The sequence below is a fragment of the Protomyctophum bolini genome (assembly GCF_963924005.1).
Source record: "Protomyctophum bolini genome assembly, chromosome: 18".
In the NCBI taxonomy this organism is placed as follows: domain Eukaryota; kingdom Metazoa; phylum Chordata; class Actinopteri; order Myctophiformes; family Myctophidae; genus Protomyctophum; species Protomyctophum bolini.
In genome coordinates, this window is record NC_137879.1 from 25,214,493 (window position 1) to 25,235,254 (window position 20,762).

Sequence of the window (20,762 nt, forward strand, 5' to 3'; positions counted from 1 at the left end):
TCATTTGGCACAGAGAGACAGGAGTCTTATTTACCTGTCTAATCATTTTCACAATAAGGGTATGGTTAGCCAGCATTGCATATCAAGAGAGCGTTGGCAACTTCATTAATCAATTAATAAAATATGCATGTATGTTACGCACACATTTACTCAAACATTCCATTCCCCTCTTATCTGTGTGATTCCATTACGCAGAGCAGATTGGAATGGAATCCAGCTTGACTGCATATTCCGGCAACGGATGTATAATGTTCAGTTGAGTATATTATATATATATATATATATATATATATATATATATATATATTTATATTTATAGGATTTATTTTTAGCTTAAATTTGTTAAATTCAGTGCTCTTGTGAGCTGAATTAAACTAAAACTACTTTAGTGGCAGTCCTCTGCACCTATTCATTGCCTCTGGTCAGTTGCAGAGGAAAACTAGAAGTAGTGGCCCTCAGGGCACAGGTCTCCACCAGGACTAATTAAAAGTGTTGCACATAAGTGGTGGCGTTCGAAAAGGCAGAATTGAAAAATTCAGGCCAGACATTGTTCCTTGTCCTGTAGGGAGTGTGCAACTATATGCATACAAAGTTTTACGCAGATCGGTGCAGTTATGTAAAGACCTGACTCTGCCTGTTATAGCGCCACCATGAGCATGATTCAAAAAATGTCAAGTAGCATTTCTTCCTCAGCCTAGTGGGAATATGCATGCACAGTTTTAACGGCACAATCAGACACTGTTGATGATTTGCGGCATTTTGTACAAAACGGGCCACTGGCTGTGAAATAAAAAAACCCATCTTGATCACATGACTAGAGATCATGTGTGCTGCTTTGCGTGAGATTTGGATCACGTCTGAAGGAGTAATATAAAAACAAAGTTTTACATACAGTATGTCGGCCTCCTGGTGGCACTATAAAGAGCACATGTGAAAAATACCTTGGCCTCTAGGGAGTGTGCATACAAGGTTTTACACAGATTGGTGCAGTTATAGGTAAAACCACAAATCGGCCAGTTATAGCGCCACCATGAGGCTGAGTTGAAAATTCTCAAGTGGCATTTCTTCCTCTGCATATTGGGAATGTGCGTGCAAAATTTCACTGAAATCACACAATGTGTTTATGATGTGCAGCGTTTTGTTCAAAATCCTGCAATCTTTGGAAGCGAATCTTAGCCAATCAGGATGGATGGACGGACGGACGGACGGACGGACAGAGTGCAAAACATACTCTCCCCCATGACTTCGTCCTGGTGGAGACAAACATCTGTTGGGTTCAGAAAAGAGAGTACGAAGGGAGGAATATTATCATCCTCATCCTCATCATCATCCTCATAGTACAAGCTATCCTGCGTGCGTACGTGTGTGTGTACGTGTGTGTACGGTTGTAATGCACGTAACTCGAGAACCGTTTGATCCACCCACTTCACATTCGACACACACGTTCCACAGCCCCGCAGGGAGTGCAGTGCCCGGTATCGAGTCGGTCGGACCCTCGGGTCTCCAGAACCACCACAGAAGGCTCTGGTCAGGCTCTGCCAGTGGGCCTAATGAGGCCTACTCCTTTCACCTGTGCAATTTTTAGCCTCTGCCTCAGCCAATTGAGGGTCAACCAATCAGGCTCTGCCAGTGGTGCCGAATTGATTGCCAAGTACACTTTTCAGTTTGCAGTCTCACACACAGGCACATACACAGATCTCCTTGTGGGACACTGGCTGACAGTTAAAACGGGTGCTAAGACAACGTATATCATTAGGTTCCCAAGTTGCATCGTTCCCAAGTAGGCTGGTGGTGGACTGCGACGGTCACATACAGTTCTAGTAGTACATTATTCACAAGGTGACAGCGGTGGAAGGCAACATTGCCCCATATGATTACATGCAGCCATGCCAGGCCTCGCAATACATCGCAAGCTTGTAAATGAGTTACAGGTGTGCCTTGAGATTTTGACTTGCTCAATGATGTGTTGATAATTGGCACTGTATGTCAATCAACAAACATAATTACATGCACTGACACACCACCAGTAGTGTACTCCGACACATGAGCACAGAGAGACGCACGCATGCACAGATTGAGGACACATATTATTCACTCAGACATGGAAACACACATGAACATGCATACCCATTGCCCACTAGCTGAATTGTGAAAACGTGGACGTGTCGATGCATTTAATGCACTGATGACTAATGGTTAGTTATTTATTGTTGTCATGGAGCAGATACTGTGGAAAAGCCATAGAAACGTGTGACTTTTCTATCCAAAGGAAATGAACAGGTGTGTTGTGTGTGTATAGCTAGAAGACAGCCACAGGGTAACCTGGAGGACGGACACACGCACGCACACATGCACAGGTTTTTCACAGCAATTTTCAGGGCTCATATGCATACTAATGATTACTTTTTGTTTCCCCTTTCTACTTTGGATGAGACTCAACCTAAGTCTGTCACAAAATGTTTGTTTTTTGTTCCCTCAAGGGCTTCTTGGTTGGTGACCTTTCATGTGTCTGCCACACTTTGGTAGTGAGAGGACAGAACAAGAAAGGATACACCTCAAGGCTTAATACAACAACTAGGCTAAAGCCTAATTTAATGTATTTATAGAAAATGTGTTATTTTACACCATTATGCTTGACTAAATGTTCATTATTTCTGTCTGTCTGCCTTCCTTTCCTCTCCCTTTTCTCAGGTGATGCTGGCTGCCTCTTATTGGTCGTTGCTGGCCCCAGCGATCGACATGGCTGAGGATTCTGGGAAGTATGGCTCGTTTGCCTTTGTGCCTGTGGCGGTGGGTTTCACTCTGGGAGCAGCATTTGTCTACTTCGCTGACCTCGCCCTGCCCTTATTCGTAAGAATTGTTTTATTGATTATTTTATTAGACAATACAAAATGCAAACAGTACAGGGTACACTCAGGCACATTGGGTCCAAAAGGATAGCACAGGAGAAAGACTTTGCGGTCTTGTTTCCATTCATTCACAATCGCAACAATCACAACAATTGAGATATCTCAAAAACATGAAATCTATGTACAGGTTGGAATAACAATGGTGAATTTTCAGACCAGATTTAAAGGAAGCTAGAGATTTGCTTGTTTTGAGGGAAGGGTTCAGGGCATTCCACACCTGAGTGGCAGTGCTGTGGAAGGTGAATTTACCCATATTTGTTCTAAATGTGGGTGGCACCAAAAGAACAGTTCTTTTTTCACCCTGAATATTGTTCATGTAAACATTTCTTTCTATATGCCTTTAAAATGTCAAGACCTATGTCATCATTAGCATATCAGAATTATGTCTCATTGGTAAATTATTTATCCAAGGCGCTTTACCTAGATTGTGCATTACATTCACCCATTCACACACGCATTCATACAACGATGGCGTCGGAAGCCATGCAAGTTACCAACCAGCACATGGGGAGCAATTTGGGGTTCAGTGTCTTGCCCAAGGTCACTTCGACATGTAGACCGGAGGAGCCGGGATTCGAACCGCCGAACCATGGATCATTGGATGACCTGCTCTACCTCCTGAGCCACAGTCGCCCCTCATTGTGTATGCAAAGGCTGTAAAGCCAGCCAAGAGGTGTGTTGTATAATTTGTCAGTGAAGCATCAGGGAGCTCTGCTTGGACAGAACCCATGCACCTCACTGCTGCCCATGTTGGAGAGACGTTAATGAGGCCTGCTCTTGTAAATCCACTTGGCAGTTTGTGTGTGTGCGTGTGTGCATGCATTTGTACCATCCTAATTTATTTATGATGGCTCCCCAACTTTTACTTCTTACAGAATTCCTCTTATTTCCAGCTGTAAAGAGTGTGAGAGTGTGTGGGCCTGGTTGGATTGGAGGTTCTTCTTGCACTTTAAGGTGATAAGACACAATTATGAGCACTATGATGACTATTATGACAACTATACAGCATGGACGTTACTCAATTAATTCTGTTCATTCTGTCATTAGCTACATGAACCCTATAGCATCCTTATCCTGGGAATGTCTGGGAATGTCACAATAGGCAAACATTCAATGAAAATAACAGATCTACAAGTGGCTACTACACTTTTTACACTCATATATATTGAGCAATTTTGACTGCTATGAATGAGCACCTTGAAATGAAGAATTTGAGTAGTTAAACTTAATATGCAATAGAAAACCTAGGTCAAACCACACACAAATATGAAATGCTAGGTTGATCTGACCACAAAAGCAGCCAGTCAAGAGGCTGTTTGGCATGAAATAAAAGCACTTAACCAGGTAATGACAATGAGCATGTATACTGTACAAGGTTCCCACACATTTTTCTAAAACTAGACAGAGGTTCCTGACGTTGGCTGCAGTGATTTATTCACCAGTCTACAAAACAAACACCAACATTAAAATGTCATTGTGATTTTATATGATGAGAATAGACATTTCTAATCCTAAGCATTCTGCTAGGATGGTTAGCCAGTAGCCACACATCCTCAAAAATTACGAATTTAAGAAAAACAAAATGATTGGCAACGCAATCAGGTGACTGTCAAAAAAGAAATCGGTAAATGAAATGCCCTCGAAATTCGGCATGTCTGCTCACTAACCCCGTAATCACAACATCCTGGGTTTGAAGTCCGCCTTCTGCCTTCTGCACCCCACATTTCGATTTAGTTTTAGTCAAACTCTTTCGAATATGTTTTCATTTAGTTTTAGTTGAATTTTAATCAACTGAAATGTTTTAGTGTTTGTATAGTTTGGTTTTAGTCTACTAAATCTGCAGTTGAATTGAACAGGCCTTGATGGTGACATAATTATTGCCGGCATATTTTAGACTTGGTTGCATGCTGAAAATAGCCAATCTACAACCTTGTTGTGAACGTGTATATCTGCTATTTTAAGCATGCAACCAAGCATCTCCACTAGTCTCTCCCTAACATTTTAGTCTAGTTTTTATTTCTTGACGAAATTGTCAATATATTAATAATATATATTCACTGTAGCTTGGTTTTTATTTAGTTTTTGTCAGTGAAAAAAAGGTAGTCGACTGACATTTTTCTTCATAGTTTTAGTCGTTGAAATCAACACTGACGTGACTGAACTGCGCCCCCCGGGGCGTCCCTGGCAGCCCTTCCATTCCAAACATCCATCCACCCAGAAGTCCGTTTCCCCTGGACACGGCAAACACTGAAGCCGTCATGTGTTTGCCATGAACTGTTTGGCGCAGTGCCACCCGTATATATATATATATATATATATATATATATATATATATATATATATGGCAGACAGGAAGCGGTGGTGATGATATACCGTATTATGTACCATGATGCAATGCTCTCGTTCCGCAGTGCCAAGGACCCCCATTAATTCTGCAGAGCTTTACAGGGTTGTTAGGGAGACCAGGGATTTATAAGGCGAGGAAGTGATGCTGTATCTTTCATCCATGCGGTCACACACGTGCGCACGCGCACATGCATGCATGCACGCTATTTGAGCACAACGTGTACAAGCTTCTTCCATCTCCTCTCTGGCCTCATGTGTCCATATCTCGAGGAAACGAGGGCAAGTAGGTTGAGTGGGTGGAGAAAGGTGTCAGGTGTGATGGGTGATGATAGGAAAGTATCAGCAAGGATGAAAGGGAAGGAGACACGCTACGTTGTGTGGTTTAGAGCATACATGGGCAACTGGCGGCCCAGGGGTCACCTTCACTTAATGAGGCCCTCAGGTTAATATCAGAATACTGATAATACTGTATTATTTCAGCTGTTACAATTCCAAACATGCTTTAATTTCTTCAGTCTAGTAGCTTAATGAGGACACATAAAGTCCTCAGTGAGTAGTATTAAAAGGTTCTTTTACTTTTTGACGTCCGTTTGATGTATTTGTACTTTCATGAAGTTAACATAACTATAATTAAACGCATTTGAAAGGCATTTGAAATTAAATAAAATTTTAACTTTTCTGTATTAAAAAAAGAATCAATTTTAATAATTCAATTAAAATCTACAGCTCAAATCTAGCTCAAAACGTTTTGAGCTTGTAGATCAGCTATTTTCGCCATGACAGTAATGTGCAATGTGGCCCTCTGGAGTGAGAGTGGAAATATGGTGGCCCTCTCCATCATCAAAGTTGCCCACCCCTGGTTTAGAGACAGTCGCACCGAGGACAAGACAGGAAGCAGAGCTGGAGGTAGCAGAGACTAAACTGTTAAAATGTAGGATCAGGAACAAGTACATCAGAGGGACAGTGCATGTCAGATGTTTTGGAGATGTAGCCAGAGAGGCCAGACTGAGATGGTTTGGACACATACAGAGGAGGGATGTATATACGTGAGTGAGTATATCGGTAGAAGGATGTTGAGGTTGGAACTGCCAGGCAGGAGGCAGGAGGAAGACCAAAGAGAAGATTTATGGATGTAGTGAAAGGGGACATAAAGTTAGTTGGTGTGAGAGAAGAGGAGGCAGAGGACAGGGTGAGATGGAGGCAGATGATATGCTGTGGTGACCCCTGAAGGGAAAAGCCGAAAGGAAAATACTCCATCAAATCTGAATATTAATATTACAGAATATTATATTTATAATAATATATCATAAGGTAAATAATATAGGTTATTACACTGCTATTATATATTATTATGGCTAAGGGCATGTGTGGCCATGTCTATGGATGAATTTTGTTCAGTTTATGACAAATTTAGTTTTTCCTTCTTCCACCACTTATTGCAGTTCTGTTTTAATCCGTTTCACGATACTCTGCAATATGGTAGAGACACGAAGCCCACAACCATTGGCCATAGGGTGGCGCCATAGCACCCAATTGAAAATGCAAACTTTGTCTTTTCGAGGAAGCAATCTGATTGGTTGAAACATCTTTCTAGCGTGCTTAAACAACAATATAGGAACGCCTAATCAAAAAAAAGAATTCAGCCGTGCTTTTCTCTCAGAGCGCAGCAGACTCGGTGGCTAGGCTAACTAGTTTCTTGGGTACATTTGTGGTCGTAGTGACTACATTTTGTCTGGGTAACTGTTGTATAATTGCAATATTACACGAGAGGGTGTTCGCGAGTCATGGCCAAAGCATTTTCGGGGGTCCCCAGCCAAAAACGTTGAGAACTCCTGTGGTAGAGGGCTATGTCATCCTGCTTAGACACGAAACCCACAACCGTTGGCCAAAAGGTGGCCAATCACTCAAATCCATCTATATTTATATAGCATATTTTACACAACCTTAGTTGGCTATTCCACAGGTCTGAGGGCCATGTACCTGCACCGCCAAAGTGTGGTCAACTCTAATGGATACAGGGAGGGCGTTCCATCTTCTCTTCTATTCCTCACGTCTCGCTCCAGGCTACAGTTGCTGTTCCTATGACACTTAATCTTGCGACAGCTTGTCCTGCCAACAGACAGAATGACAAAACCAGAGGAGAGGGCGATCCATGTCAACTGTGAGAGAGAGAGAGTGAATAACGTGTTTTCCCGGAACTGCTGCATTGTTGTATTTGTCGTCATCATCAAGCCAAGTCTCTCTCTCATCCTCTGCTAATTTACCAGACCATTGTTTTTCCTCTCTGTCAGCCCCAGCCTGTGCTCTACATCCATCTATTCCTCTGTCTATCATTCCTCTCATTCAGCGCTGCTGTTTGCGGAGAAACTAGTAAAAAGTGCCACCAGCAGCTGTCCAAATACCAGCTACCCCCCAGAAAGAAAGAGAGTGTGTGTGTGTGTGTGTGTGTGTGTGTGTGTGTGTGTGTGTGTGTGTGTGTGTGTGTGTGTGTGTGTGTGTGTGTGTCGCGCGCGCGCGCGCACACTCGCGTGTCAGGGTTTGTACATCTTGGAATCGTGTGTATGTTCCAGTAATAACTGTCTTGAGACATGCTGTGCCATTGCCACGTAAACCATAGTATATGAGCTGATCGAGCAGGATGAAGCATGTTGATGATGAGAGCATGCTTGGTTCTCATGGTCACCTCTCTGTCTCTCTCTCTCTCTGACCCCATTTTCTCGTGATGGCTTTCTTCCCTGCTGGGCTGGCCAGGTGGTCTTTGATTGGTTAGGAGTCGTTCAGACGTTCAACGTGTAGTGGCATATATTTTCATTCATTCTGTTTCTGCATTCAGCTGCAGCTTCATTCTGCCAGTAGTGATGCCTTTGAAAAGCAGAAAGACACCCAGTGGTTTCCAGCCAGGTTGGGAACCAGCTGGCTTAGTGGCTCTTTACTTCATGTAATTTCATGAAGTGCCTCTATACTAAGTATAATGGGTATAATATAAGTATATGGGGCTGGATTGAGATCAAAGGCGCTATGTGGAAAAAGCTGAGGTATAGAGAACAGTCCTGGCGTCACTCGTTCATGTTTTTCTCTGTAACATTGGGTTTCTCATTTAAGCATTGTGGCGCAATCTTCATATCCATATGAGGGAAACCGGCGGGATAATTTGTTTATTTTAGGAGTAGTTGCTTTTGTTCACATTTGGCAGTGTACATGACTTCTGGTGGCATACCGGTAGTCTATTTCACGCACGCACGCACGCACGCACACAGTTCAACAAATTATAACGCATGATTTCTTCTCCATTACCACAAAATCCATTCACGCACGCACTTTCTCTTTCTGAACCCACTGCTGTCATTGCGTCTCTGAGCTCTCATTACTCCTAAATACGTCATTAGTTTTCCCAGGTAATGCAACAAAACACAGTGATCGCGATTATTGCCCCCCCCCGCCCTCATCTATGTACCCCTGTGGGACGGAGATTTATGCTGTCCCATGAATAAGTGATGTTTTCCTTGTCCGCGGAGCCCTGACTGTGGCCTCCAGAGCCACTCGGCTTGTCTTTGTGTTTAATGAATATCCCTGGTGAAACACTGATAGGATATCACTAGCGGTCACCTCAATGTGAAGAGAAATGATGCCACCCTCTCTCCCCCTTAACTGCTTTACTGGCTCTAACATGCCCGTTGCTACTTTTCTCTGTAATGAACATGCAATGACCACATGATCGCTGGTTCAATTCTGGCTGCTGCAGGTCTGAGTTGCATGTCCAACTCTGTGTCATCTAGCCACACCCTTATCTCTGGATCCACTTGGAAGAGGCCCGGCCTCCGAAGGTGGTCTGAACAGGGTCCATTTGGTTCCATTTGTACACGCTCAGAGTTAAATTAACACTGAAAATGTGTGTGTGTATTTGTGTAGAACTGTAGATCGGGGGTTCCATCATAAGATTAAACGTATTTTCATGTGTTACACTCTTCAGAGTTACAGTATAGACCTGCAAGGATCCATTTGGACCCCTGGACCAGACATTGAGAAACAATGTACATGACTTTTCGTGTTTTTGCATGTAGGAGTGCATGTGTCCACATTCGTTTAAGCTTTAGGGAGAACTCTGCTAATAACGTGGTACTTGTGTGTGTGTGTGTGTGTGTGTGTGTGTGTGTGTAACAGGGTATGGCAGCAGTGCAGCGTAGCACAGAGCGTTTGTAGAGCTCATGGTTCATGCAGCCGCCAGCACGTCTGCCACATTTATTCACCCAAATGGACACAGAGACCTTGTCACTGAATATCACATAGTGTGTGTGTGTGTGTGTGTGTCTGTATTCACGTCAGCTTGGATGTATTTCTTCACACATAGGTGTGTGTGTGTGTGTGTGTGTGTGTGTGTGTGTTCTACAGCTCTGTGCTAACTATGAATAATTATTTTTTTCCAAATGTCACCTTCCAACCTCGCTGGCCCCGGGCTGTGGCTAGGTGATGAGATGCTTTGGATGGTTGGTTGGTCAGTGTGTAAGCCTGGTCTCACGTGGTGAGATTCAACGTCCTATGTCATCAATTTCAGGGACCGACAAATCCAACAATTGCATTCCAGAGGCCTATTATATCTGTTTGAATGTTATAAAAGTCACTTTATGATCCATTACCTGATTTGAAGGAAAACCTAGCCGCACTGCACTAAATCCCTCTTGAGACTGCAGCATGGTGAGTCATTCAGCCAGGTACCCAGGCTGGCTATTATAGGCTGCCCCCCCAGGGTCTGGGAAACCATCTAAGTTGATTTTCTAGGAGAGTAAACTCTGAGGCAATCTAATGTTCACACTTTGATAACCTGACACCAAGAGTCTCTGGCTGGCAGTGGGGCCACTCGTTAGACACTATTAGTTCTGTGTGTGTGTGTGTGTGTGTGTGTGTGTGTGTGTGTGTGTGTGTGTGTGTGTGTGTGCGCATCTATGTATGTCTAAATCTTTATATTTTGTCATCATAACTGCATTCAACATCTGTTACCAGTCATTCCTTCATTCTGAGCTAGCACACACACTCGCACAAATGCACGCATTTAACTTTTACACTCACTTTGCCACTTGATTTGACACTCACTGTGTGCATGCGCATACCCTCTATATCTCACATTTACATGTACTAGACCTGTGCGTGCCCGTCGGCCACCGGCCTACTTGAGAACGATGCAACTTGGGAATCTAATAATACCCGTAGTCAACTTGTCATAGCACCTATTTTAACTATCTGTCTGTGTCCCTTTTGTGCCCATAGTATGATAGTATGATACTGTATATGGAGATCTCTGTATCTGTCTGTCTGCCTGTGCCTGAAGAGTGCAAACGGACTGTGAAAAGAGTACTGGTTAAGTAATCAATTTGCAGGTGTGGGGTCAGTTAGCTAAGGCTGAGAATTGCAAAACAGCTTTCTTGTTTGTTACTGTAACGTTTACTTATGATGCCATAGTCACTCACTTGCCTGTTCAGCACTTATTCTCCATGTCATTGATAGAGTCACTGTGCTTGTACGATATTATTTCCAGGTTGTTTACAAAGTCAGGGGCTTTTACAGATTATAGCAATTTGATTGATGAACGATGTTGTAAACCCTTTCAACTCCAATATACGGCAACTACTCCTTCATTGTAGCTCCTGCAATATGATATCATGATAATATCAATTCTGATAATTTATTCTCCCCATTTCCTGTTGGTTGGTTGCACGACTCTATTTGCACCTTGTTTATTGTGAGCAGCCCAGGAGGGTTGTAGGCTATTAGGCAGGCTGTCGGAAAACCAGTCAATGTATGTTAGTTTAGTTTATTTCGATCAATTCAACAGTGTAACATAAATCATTACATTAAATATTCACACTCTCTTATAGTTGATGGAAAAGGCATAGGCCGAAGCTTAGTAATCTTTTTTAACATATTTGAAACTCACATAATGAATAATCCCCCTACATAATTATACAATTTTTACATTCACATTCATAATAAGACGTCTAATATTATTTCAATGGTTGCAAATGTACGTATTGTAATGTTGTGTTACTTTATTTGCATTTATATATGCCTGATGTTTGGGCTCTAGTAGTTGTTCCTAAGTCTAGGATGGTGGCTATATGGGTGACCTGGCCTATGCCATCAGGGAGAGACTGGAACAGCCTCCTTTTGGACCTCAGGCTTGTGAGCTCCATAACATTTTAAAATCTTATCTTTTTTAAATTAAAAAACAAAACAAAAAAAGCCTTCCCTAACACCAGCATTTGGTGCATCTATCTTCATCGATGCTGTTAATCGTGTATTGCTGTTTTGTCATCCTATTTTTGAGCCCCTCCTACATACAGGTTTAATGTTTGTTTTTAGTTCAATGTTTGTTTTAAAAACGCCATTGACAATGAAGGGAAAATCACCATTACATCACCTAATCAACATAGATAGATACTTTATTTGTCCTTTCGGAAATTTGTTTTGTGCACAGCAGTCATCAGGATATACATAAAACATATGCAAACAAACAGATCACACAGTACATAGACAATAAAGAAACAGTGCCAACAGAAGGCCACCAGTCATAGTTCCAAGAGTCTCATCACACTTTATGCACCGAATTGAGATGGGGCCTGCTTGTTCATAAGTCCTATACTTATGGGAACAAACGATCTTGAGGCCCTAGCCTGCAGGGAAGGTACAGTACCATGTACCTTCTAACATGAAGGTACATGGTACCTAACATGAGTTAGACTTTAATATATTATCACTTCACACGGGTGTGATTTTCACAAATGTAATGGAAACCCAACATACACTATGCAATGATCAAAACACAATTTCTATGAGCGGTGCCTCTTTAGAAGCGGTGTTAAAAGAGGAAACACCTTTGCTTAGAGCGTATACTCCCCGGACGAGTCTGGTCTGTGTCGGTCTACCCAAGGTTTTTATCTTTTCCGCTGAGGCTCAGGCACGGCTTAAAGCAGAGATGAGACAGGGAGTTTGATTGCACGAGGCAATATCAGATCTAAGCATTGTCCCTTTGTGCCGTGACGCTGCCGTCCATGCATGCAGCATGGGTACCTGGCAACACATAAGCCTGCGCGTGCCGCACATGCACACACTTTCTGTCTTGTGAATACCACTGATTGAATGTACTAGATGAAAGCATACACACACACACACGTCTCTGTTTTCCCCGATTGATTAGTATCTCTATGGTGGCCATTTCAAAGAGAAAATGCATATATTATTAAAGCTTTGATCATCATCATGGTCGTCTGCCACTCACCCTTTTCCCCTCTGCCTCTGTCTCTCTCTCTCTGGCTGCCTTCTCGTCTGCTCAGTTGAGTAATTGTTGGATGTTGATTTGAATATTAAGTTGTCCCAAAGGTAAAATTGACCTTCTTAGAGGGATGACCAGAATGCAGAGACAGAAGTGGCCCCATGTATAGACTCCAGGGCCAATTCTATAAACGGGTAATGTTATCTGACATGGCTTGGTCTGTCTGTCTGTCACTCACTCCTTTCGTCCTGACAGCCGTCACAAGTTGCGTGCGTGCGTGCGTGAATAGTTTGCCTGAGAAAAAGCTTCATGTTGGGGACAAACACACTGTCTACTGGAGCTGGTCTGCAGTCACTGCTCGGTGGCTGCCTACTGTTCCGATGGGAGCACTGGGATCCTCACAAGGGATCAATATTGAATCACTTAACATCAAGTGTGTGTGAAGAGAGACAGCGAGGGAGGAAGTTCTAGGGCAGTGGTTCCACAAAGTGGGGTCTGGGGACCCCCACCGGTCCTTGAGGGAGTTCCAGGGGGTCCCCCAGCTAAATGATAGTTTGGAACCAAATGGGTCTGTGCAGTGGTACTTAGTTCAGACTAGTCATTGGTCCGACAATCGACAACCTATACCTCAGACCCTAACCTAACCAACTGCAAGCACGGGAGCAGCGCATGTTCCAGTGGTTCCCGCATATCGGACTAATGCTCCGTCTGAATTACGTGCGGATCCCCTGTAACTCAGAGAGTGTACAAATGGAACCATTTGTGTACAACGGGTCCATTTGGTTCCATTTGTACACTCGGAGTTACGTAAATTAACATTGATTTTACAATATAAATTGGGGGTCCCAAAGATAGAAATGCCATTAAATGGGGGTCCGTAGACTAATGTCAAACCTGGGGGTCCTTGAAATGATAATGGTTGAGAATCACTGCTAGAGCTGTACAAATCTTCTCTTATGGGGGTCCCTGGCATATATTTTCGAATGCGGTTTTACCGTTTGTTTTACATCACCATTACATCACCTAATCAACATGAGTTAGACTTTAATATATTAGCGCCCCTCACTTCACACGGGTGTGATTTATTTTGTACTCAAAGAGAGCAAGACAGAGAAACATATGGTTAAGGGATTAATGTTTGTTCATGTTTACACATTGGTCTGACATGAGGCCAGTGACCCTGAGCTTAGTCACACTGTCACTGAGTTTGCTGGGAGACAAAAAGAGAGAAAGAAAATAAATATATTCTATGGTATGACTCTGGTCATACCATACCCGGGACCCCCGTGGTTCCTACGGCCCTGGACATAGACATAAAAAGGTAGACGCCTCTTCCGGCTCTGGGGCGAGTGTCAAAATTGAAGGCACAATTTTCCCGAGATTCCTTGCGAAGCATAGCGGATGCAGCTTCCACGTGCGTAACATAAGTCCCGGAAAATTCAGCAAATGCCTTTAGCACTTCCGCTTGACTTCCTGCCTTCAATGGAGACACGTTGCTCCAATGAACTGCAGTGGCCAGTGAGGCATCTATTTTTTTTAAATATCTATAATCCATTAATTATTCTGACCGGAACTGCACTAATTACCCAGCTTTGTCATCCCACTTCCTGTGTGTGTGGTGTGTGGTGTGTGTGCGTGTGCATGTTTAGTTTGTCATTTCAGAATCACTTTGAGGATTTAATTGGCAAATCAAACGTAAGAAAAATTATCTGACACTGAAACAACAGACTGATGTCTTTGCTCACCATCTGGATTATAGAATTATTATTGCGACCGCAAGTCACATTTACTATTAAATTGTGCATTTCCCGTCAGTTGTTTGGTTGGTCACGCCCCATATATGGTGATGCCGTGACATCACGTGATGTCATCAATATTAAGCCCATATATGGAGATCCCTGATGTCAATTTTGGCCAGCAACTCTACATATGATCTTAGATCTCCATATATGGAGCTGACCTCTTCTGACATTCCATATTTCTGCCCCAAAGTTATTAGTGCAGTGACTGCAGTCGCGCCCGGCAGCCGGCGAAAATTAAGGCCCGGCCCTACCTGGGCCCTCATCAAACCCTGTACACTCAAGACACTGCCACCCTCAGATCTCCATATATGGAGTTGACCTGTTCTGACATTCCATATGTTGCACAAAATCCACCTCCCAGCCATTCTGGCCAGGTGGACCATGGAGATAATTAAAGGCATCCTTGCGGATTATACTTAGACCATGTTGGTGATCATAAGATGTGTTTCTTGGTGTATCGAGATCATGGAAGTTAGTGTCCAGGCTGAGGATCGTACATTATGTTGGAGGCAGTTTGACATCATCAATCACAATCTTCCACATCATCATCATGACACTGTTGTAAACGGGATTCACACTTCATTACACCCGTGTGTGTGTGTGTGTGTGTGTGTGTGTGTGTGTGTGTGTGTGTGTGTGTGTGTGTGTGTGATATATAGCGGTGTCCCACAGGCCAGTGGCTTGTTAATTAAGGGCCAGGCACCAAGCTAGGACTCATTGATTTATCTGGGAGCCTGTCAAATAACCAAATGCACACTGACATTCGCACGCACCTTTGGGCACACACACACACACACACACACACACACACACACTTTGCATGATGTCTTCATCAATCATCATCCAGTCTGTGACAGACCTTCCTCGGAGGTGTGTGTGTGTGTGTGTGTGTGTGTGTGTGCACGCGCACCCATGCACGCACATGCACTTGCACTATCCCATCAATCAAATTAATTCAAATTGAGTGTCACCAAGACAAACGGCAGCCAATCAGCCAATGGGGACCTCAGAGGGCACCACCACATTGCTTTCTGTTAATCATTCAATCAGCCTGGTCAGTAACAGCATAACGACTCTGTCTGTCTGTCCGTCTGTCTGTCTGTCTGTTAGTTTTGGAAGAAAAAAGTTTTTTTTTGTTCTTTCGGTACGGTACAGTGAAAAAAAGAGGTTGTGTCAACTCAATACACAATGTTATGGGCTATCAGCACAAACCTAATATTGTATACTACTGTATATGTGTACTGTGTATGAGTGAAGGCGTGTGTACAGAGTCAGACAGTCGTGTGACTCATGACTTGTGTGTCTGAATGCATGTGTGACATTTGCATACCGTATATACACCATAGGGAAGTCACCGCCTCCATTGTGGAGACGAAAAGGTTGCCTGGCCAGCATTAGCGGGAAATTATTCTTCCATAAATACCTTGGCAACACTCATTACTCATCACTCAACACAGATGCATTAAGTTGGACTAATTCAACTAATTAAGTGTGCGTGTGTGCGACTGCGTGCACGTGTGATTGTGCCTGTGCAATGAGTTTGTTTGTAATGATAAATCATATAATTTTCATGAAAAGTATGTTTATTGGTGATCAACGTGGACCATTCCCAACACGGTCAGTGATCCTTCTGAAATGGAGATACAGATTTTGCATCTGTAGATCAATTGAGCAACTGTGTCCACTAATTGCACATACATTGGCAAGCTATGAAACAGATTTACATAAAGGTAGTAATTAGCATGATTCCGACAAGTCTCAAAAGCATTTTTCACCGAACGTGCGGTTGGGTAAGTGACTTCACAGAAACATCTCTAAAAGAGGACACCAGCACTCACGGAACCCCCATTTTTGAGGCACTTTTAAGTAATTAAATGGTTGACACGGTACGCTGCAGAGCAGCACAACAGCGACTTTGAAACGCTAATGAAGGCTTGAGCGCTGAAACGCATTCGTTGTGCTCGGCTGCAGCGTACTAGCCTGGTTAATAAACCAGACTAATATCACACGGACTGCGGGATATTAGTCTGGGGAGGCTCAGCTGGATTTCATTTCCAGGTGGCGGGTTGAAACATTTTCTCTTTGACGCAATTGGTCAGAACTACTGTCAGTCAAAGGTCTCAAGCATTGAAAGTCACTGTACCAAAGCCCGCCCATATTGCATACCATGTCCCGATTGGCCGCCCCATTTCTCTAGTGTAGGAAATGTGCGTACAATTGAGCCTCTCCAGACCGTAATCCGCCGGCAGGCAATTATTTTTTTGCCAACGGCTGATTCGGTCTGGTTTATTAACCAGGCTAGCAGCGTACCATGTCAACCATTTAATGAATTAAACCTGCCTTAAAAAAAAAAGTTCAGTGAGTGCTGGTGTTTTTTCCTGTAAAGCTAAGCTATGAAACAGGTCTGACAACCATTTAAACCAATACTTGATACGTGAATACAACACCTGCTGCATGTATAACATAAATTTCAACCAGCGGGATGCAGTCAGTAATACAGCATAAGGCACCTAACCTTCTTTAAGAGCCTAATTGCAGACCTATACCTATACTGTGCCCAGTCAGAAAATTGCTGGCTGAAGTACTGTCGGTGAACACTCAACACAGTCAGAGAAATCTCCCGGAGAGAATTTTTTTCAAATCTCTGCTTGACGTTGCATGAAAGACCTGTCTTATTGGAGCAGGACATCCCTGTAATTGGAGTGTCTGAGAAGTGAGATGGAGCAGTGGTTTCCAAATGGTGTGCAATGAGACAAGTGCCTGTGGGATTCTGTGTTAAACACACAATATACGTATACAACTATACGTTCTTTAGTCCTAAAATGGCTGAACACAGAATAACCACATGCACACAGTGTAAAAAAACGCAGGCACATGCATGATACACTGCTTCATTGGAATGACTATCCTGGAATCCAACTGCCCTTGTTTCTTCCTTACAATTGGAACTATTATATAAGGTCTGCTTTAGAATTGTTTACATTTACTTATTGTCATCGAGGTGCTTTGATATTGTCAAATATTTCACTTTTACTTTTACTGAGAATCTGTATGTCTTCTCAAAAGCAGACAAATTACAGCTCAACCTGCATCACGAAACAGTTGATAACACTACTTTTGTTAATACTATGCAATTTGTCTTTGGTTCCTAAGCAAGGGAAGAAAACAGGCTCAAGGGGAAATGTAATAATCTTTCCGGTTAATATGATACAGTAGTTGATTAAAACACCTCGAGGGCCCGGACCTATTTAATCCATTAATAAAATGTGCCCATCGTCAGCAAGCGCCTCTAGGCTGTAGAGCGATGCGATCAGTTTTCATAGCACGAATTTGACGGAGATTATCAATCTCCATCTCGGGCACATGACTTGACGGTGATTTACGTCATGGGCCCCGATGGTGTTAAAAGTCAGGGCCTCTTGAGTGGTTACGGGGATGAGGGCTAGATCCTCCCTCTGTGAGGTTAACAAATAAATGTCACCATTCTGTTGCATTGTAAGAAAAGGCCAATACTGACACAGACAGCCTGCCTGTATTTGACACTATGGTGTTGTCCTCTAACCGTTTACTGTGAGAAAGAATAACAGACAATGTGCTAGTGAGACAACCCACTTTACACGGGTCATTTACATGCAAATTAACCCCGTTAATAATGTGAAAATGACAGCATGGCGGATTTAAAAGCATTTGTTATTTCTGTTGGTGTTTTGGTTTTATAACCCACTGTACACTCAGTTTGATTAGCTGTCCTGGAAAAGTATAGAGGCATGTTAAAGGGAATGGGTTGTTGGCTCAGAATTCAATGCTGATGTAGTTTGTGATGTTGCATGCTAGGAGGAGTTATTTATCCCCAGTGTGTCTATGGCGTCCTTGTCTAAGCCCCTGTGGATATGTTTCCAAGAGCTGTATGGGAGAAGATTGTATTATTCATGTTGCCAGACTTTATTTTGCAGCTCTTTGTGTAGCTACGGTATAATATAGTCTATTATACCGTAGCTACACGCTACCCATTACCACCAGCTATTGTCTATTAAATATACAATAGCTGGTGGTAGTGGGAGTTGTGTGTCTGTGTGTCATGCATTGTACTGTATGTATACAAACATAAGTACGTATGTGCACATAAACACAGGCAGGGGGAGACTTCAGTACGTACGTACGTACGCTGTAACTCCAGAACCGTTAGCCCCACCAATTTAAAGTTCCACACCCCCACGGGGAGTGCAGTGCCCGGTGTCGGACCCACAGTTGTCCAGAACTGCCACAAAAGGCCTCTGCCCGGGCTATGAACATGGGCCTTGCCCATGCTCCATATACAGTATGGAGCTGGCCTGTTCCGTCATCACAACACTCCACATTTGGTCATGCCTGAGTCTGACACAGAACTCCATATATAAGAATAAAGGGACAGAGAGACAGATACAGAAATCTCCATATACTGTATGTATATAAAAGGGACACAGACAGATGGGTGGAATGGGTATATCTGACAGTTTCACATGCACCTTGCTGTCTCACTTTGTGTGGCTAACATACGTTTCACGACCCATTTCTCAACCTTCTGTGTAGTATGTGTAGCCTTCAGCCCGGACAGATTTGATCCCATCAAAGCAGCTGACAAACCTTTTGCAACTTAGCCACCTTGACAGATTGTTGTACAGTTGTACACACGGCCCATTCCGTGTATCAAAGATAACTGTGTTCCTAATTAAGTTATTAACCTGTACCACTGTAGCCAAAACCCTATTGAGATCTGATTTTGCCATCTTTGCGGCTTTGGTGTTTTTTGATTCATTAAATATTTTATTAGACAGAAATGCGAACAGCACACGTACAGTCATACACTTAGTCTAAAAGGATAACACAAAAAAGTACAGTGGACTTATTTACAACTATTGAGATCCTATATATTCAATTAATCAATATAGCCCTTTATAGCGTGAAAAAATAACACAAATACAATATCATCACAAATATAAATCACTATACTAGAGTGGCTAAAGGTGGGGGGGGGGGGGGTGAACAGGTTCTTTGTTGTACTGTATAATGCACCATAGTTTAATAACGGGATAACAGATTTCTTCCACAAAACTGGTTCTGCAGTCATGTATATTTATTATTTGTTCATCAATACAATAATTATCCATGGGACATTGATCCAGTGTGCAGACCTTTAAAACTTGCATTGTACAGCTCCCCTCTGGCCATGTGGTCTGTTGTCACCTCAAAATGCTCCATAATATAAACACTGTGGCTATTATCACTTTTCGTTTTGCAATACACGGTCCTCTGACTGCTAATCGTGCAACATAAAACTCGGTCATCAATTGAATGCCACAGACGAAAAACTGTCTAAGTCCACACTATTGATCCATAATGTATAAATGATATATACGGGTTCAGGACAACGAGGCCTTTTCGTGGAGGGGTCAGAATGAAATTTGGACTTAGACTGTTTTTCGTCTGTGGTACTTGCAACAATACAGCACTACAGCATCTTTCAACTCTGTTTTCTGGGTCTGCCTGTCTTATGAATTATTTGGCATGAAAATGACAGGGCACTTCTACATACATTATTATTATTATTTACTATCTTACTATATGTAATATTATTTATTGTTTATTAGGATCCCCATTAGCTTTTGCCTTGACAAAAGCTAGTCTTCCTGGGGCCGACACAGACAAACATTTAACAAAGGCAATATTTTTCCAGGGGTTACTACAGAATGGTTTGCATAAGATGTTCTTTTAACTTGATTTTAAAGATGATTTTTTTATTTGTATTGGTTATACAGTACACTTTAGTAATGCGTTCCAACCTATTACAGCTCTATAAATAATAGAAGATTTGAGCATATTTGTTCTTGTTCAAAGAAATACTGTGGTTTTTTGTCCATTAAAACATTTCTGAAAAAGGTGAGAATACGTGAATGTAATCTATTCTCAACAGTAAGCCAGTCTGTTTTCGTAACAGATGACCACATGACTGGACAATACTCATGTGATAACACTAGAGCTTGAATTACTGCTTTCAGAGTGTTTAGTGTTATGTACCTCAACCATTTCCTTGTTATAGCCATGCTTCTTCCCATTCTAGTTACTATATTATCAATTTGCTTAGTCCAATTAAGCTTAGGATCCAATACCACTCCAAGTAGTTTAGCCTCTGTTACCTGTTCTACTGGCTTCCCGGCAAGTGACGGGCTCAGTTGAGGATCACCCTCTTAGATCCAAACACCATGCATTTGGTTTTAGCAACGTTCAGTACTAATTTATTCTATGATAGAGTACACATGCCATGTCCCACAGTGCATGTCGTGTGCTAAGAATTTCTATGTTCTGTTTTGCATGTGTCTATAGTCATTCACTCACAACTACTGAGATATGGAGAGACAAGAAGAGATCAGGGTGCGTACGCGTAGGTAGTACTCTTAAATAGAG

The 20,762-nt window shown here is 42.6% G+C and overlaps 1 protein-coding gene across 2 annotated transcripts in view; it reads left to right on the top strand.

The window, feature by feature from the left end:
• The window catches only part of slc39a11 (solute carrier family 39, member 11), a 74,558-nt gene that overhangs the window by 10,382 nt on the left and 43,414 nt on the right, over positions 1–20,762 (top strand). For both annotated transcript variants that reach the window (XM_080789053.1, XM_080789054.1), the window contains exon 4: positions 2,692–2,850. In XM_080789053.1, coding sequence (XP_080645179.1) covers positions 2,692–2,850 — 159 coding nt within the window. The remainder of the gene's footprint in view (positions 1–2,691; positions 2,851–20,762) is intronic.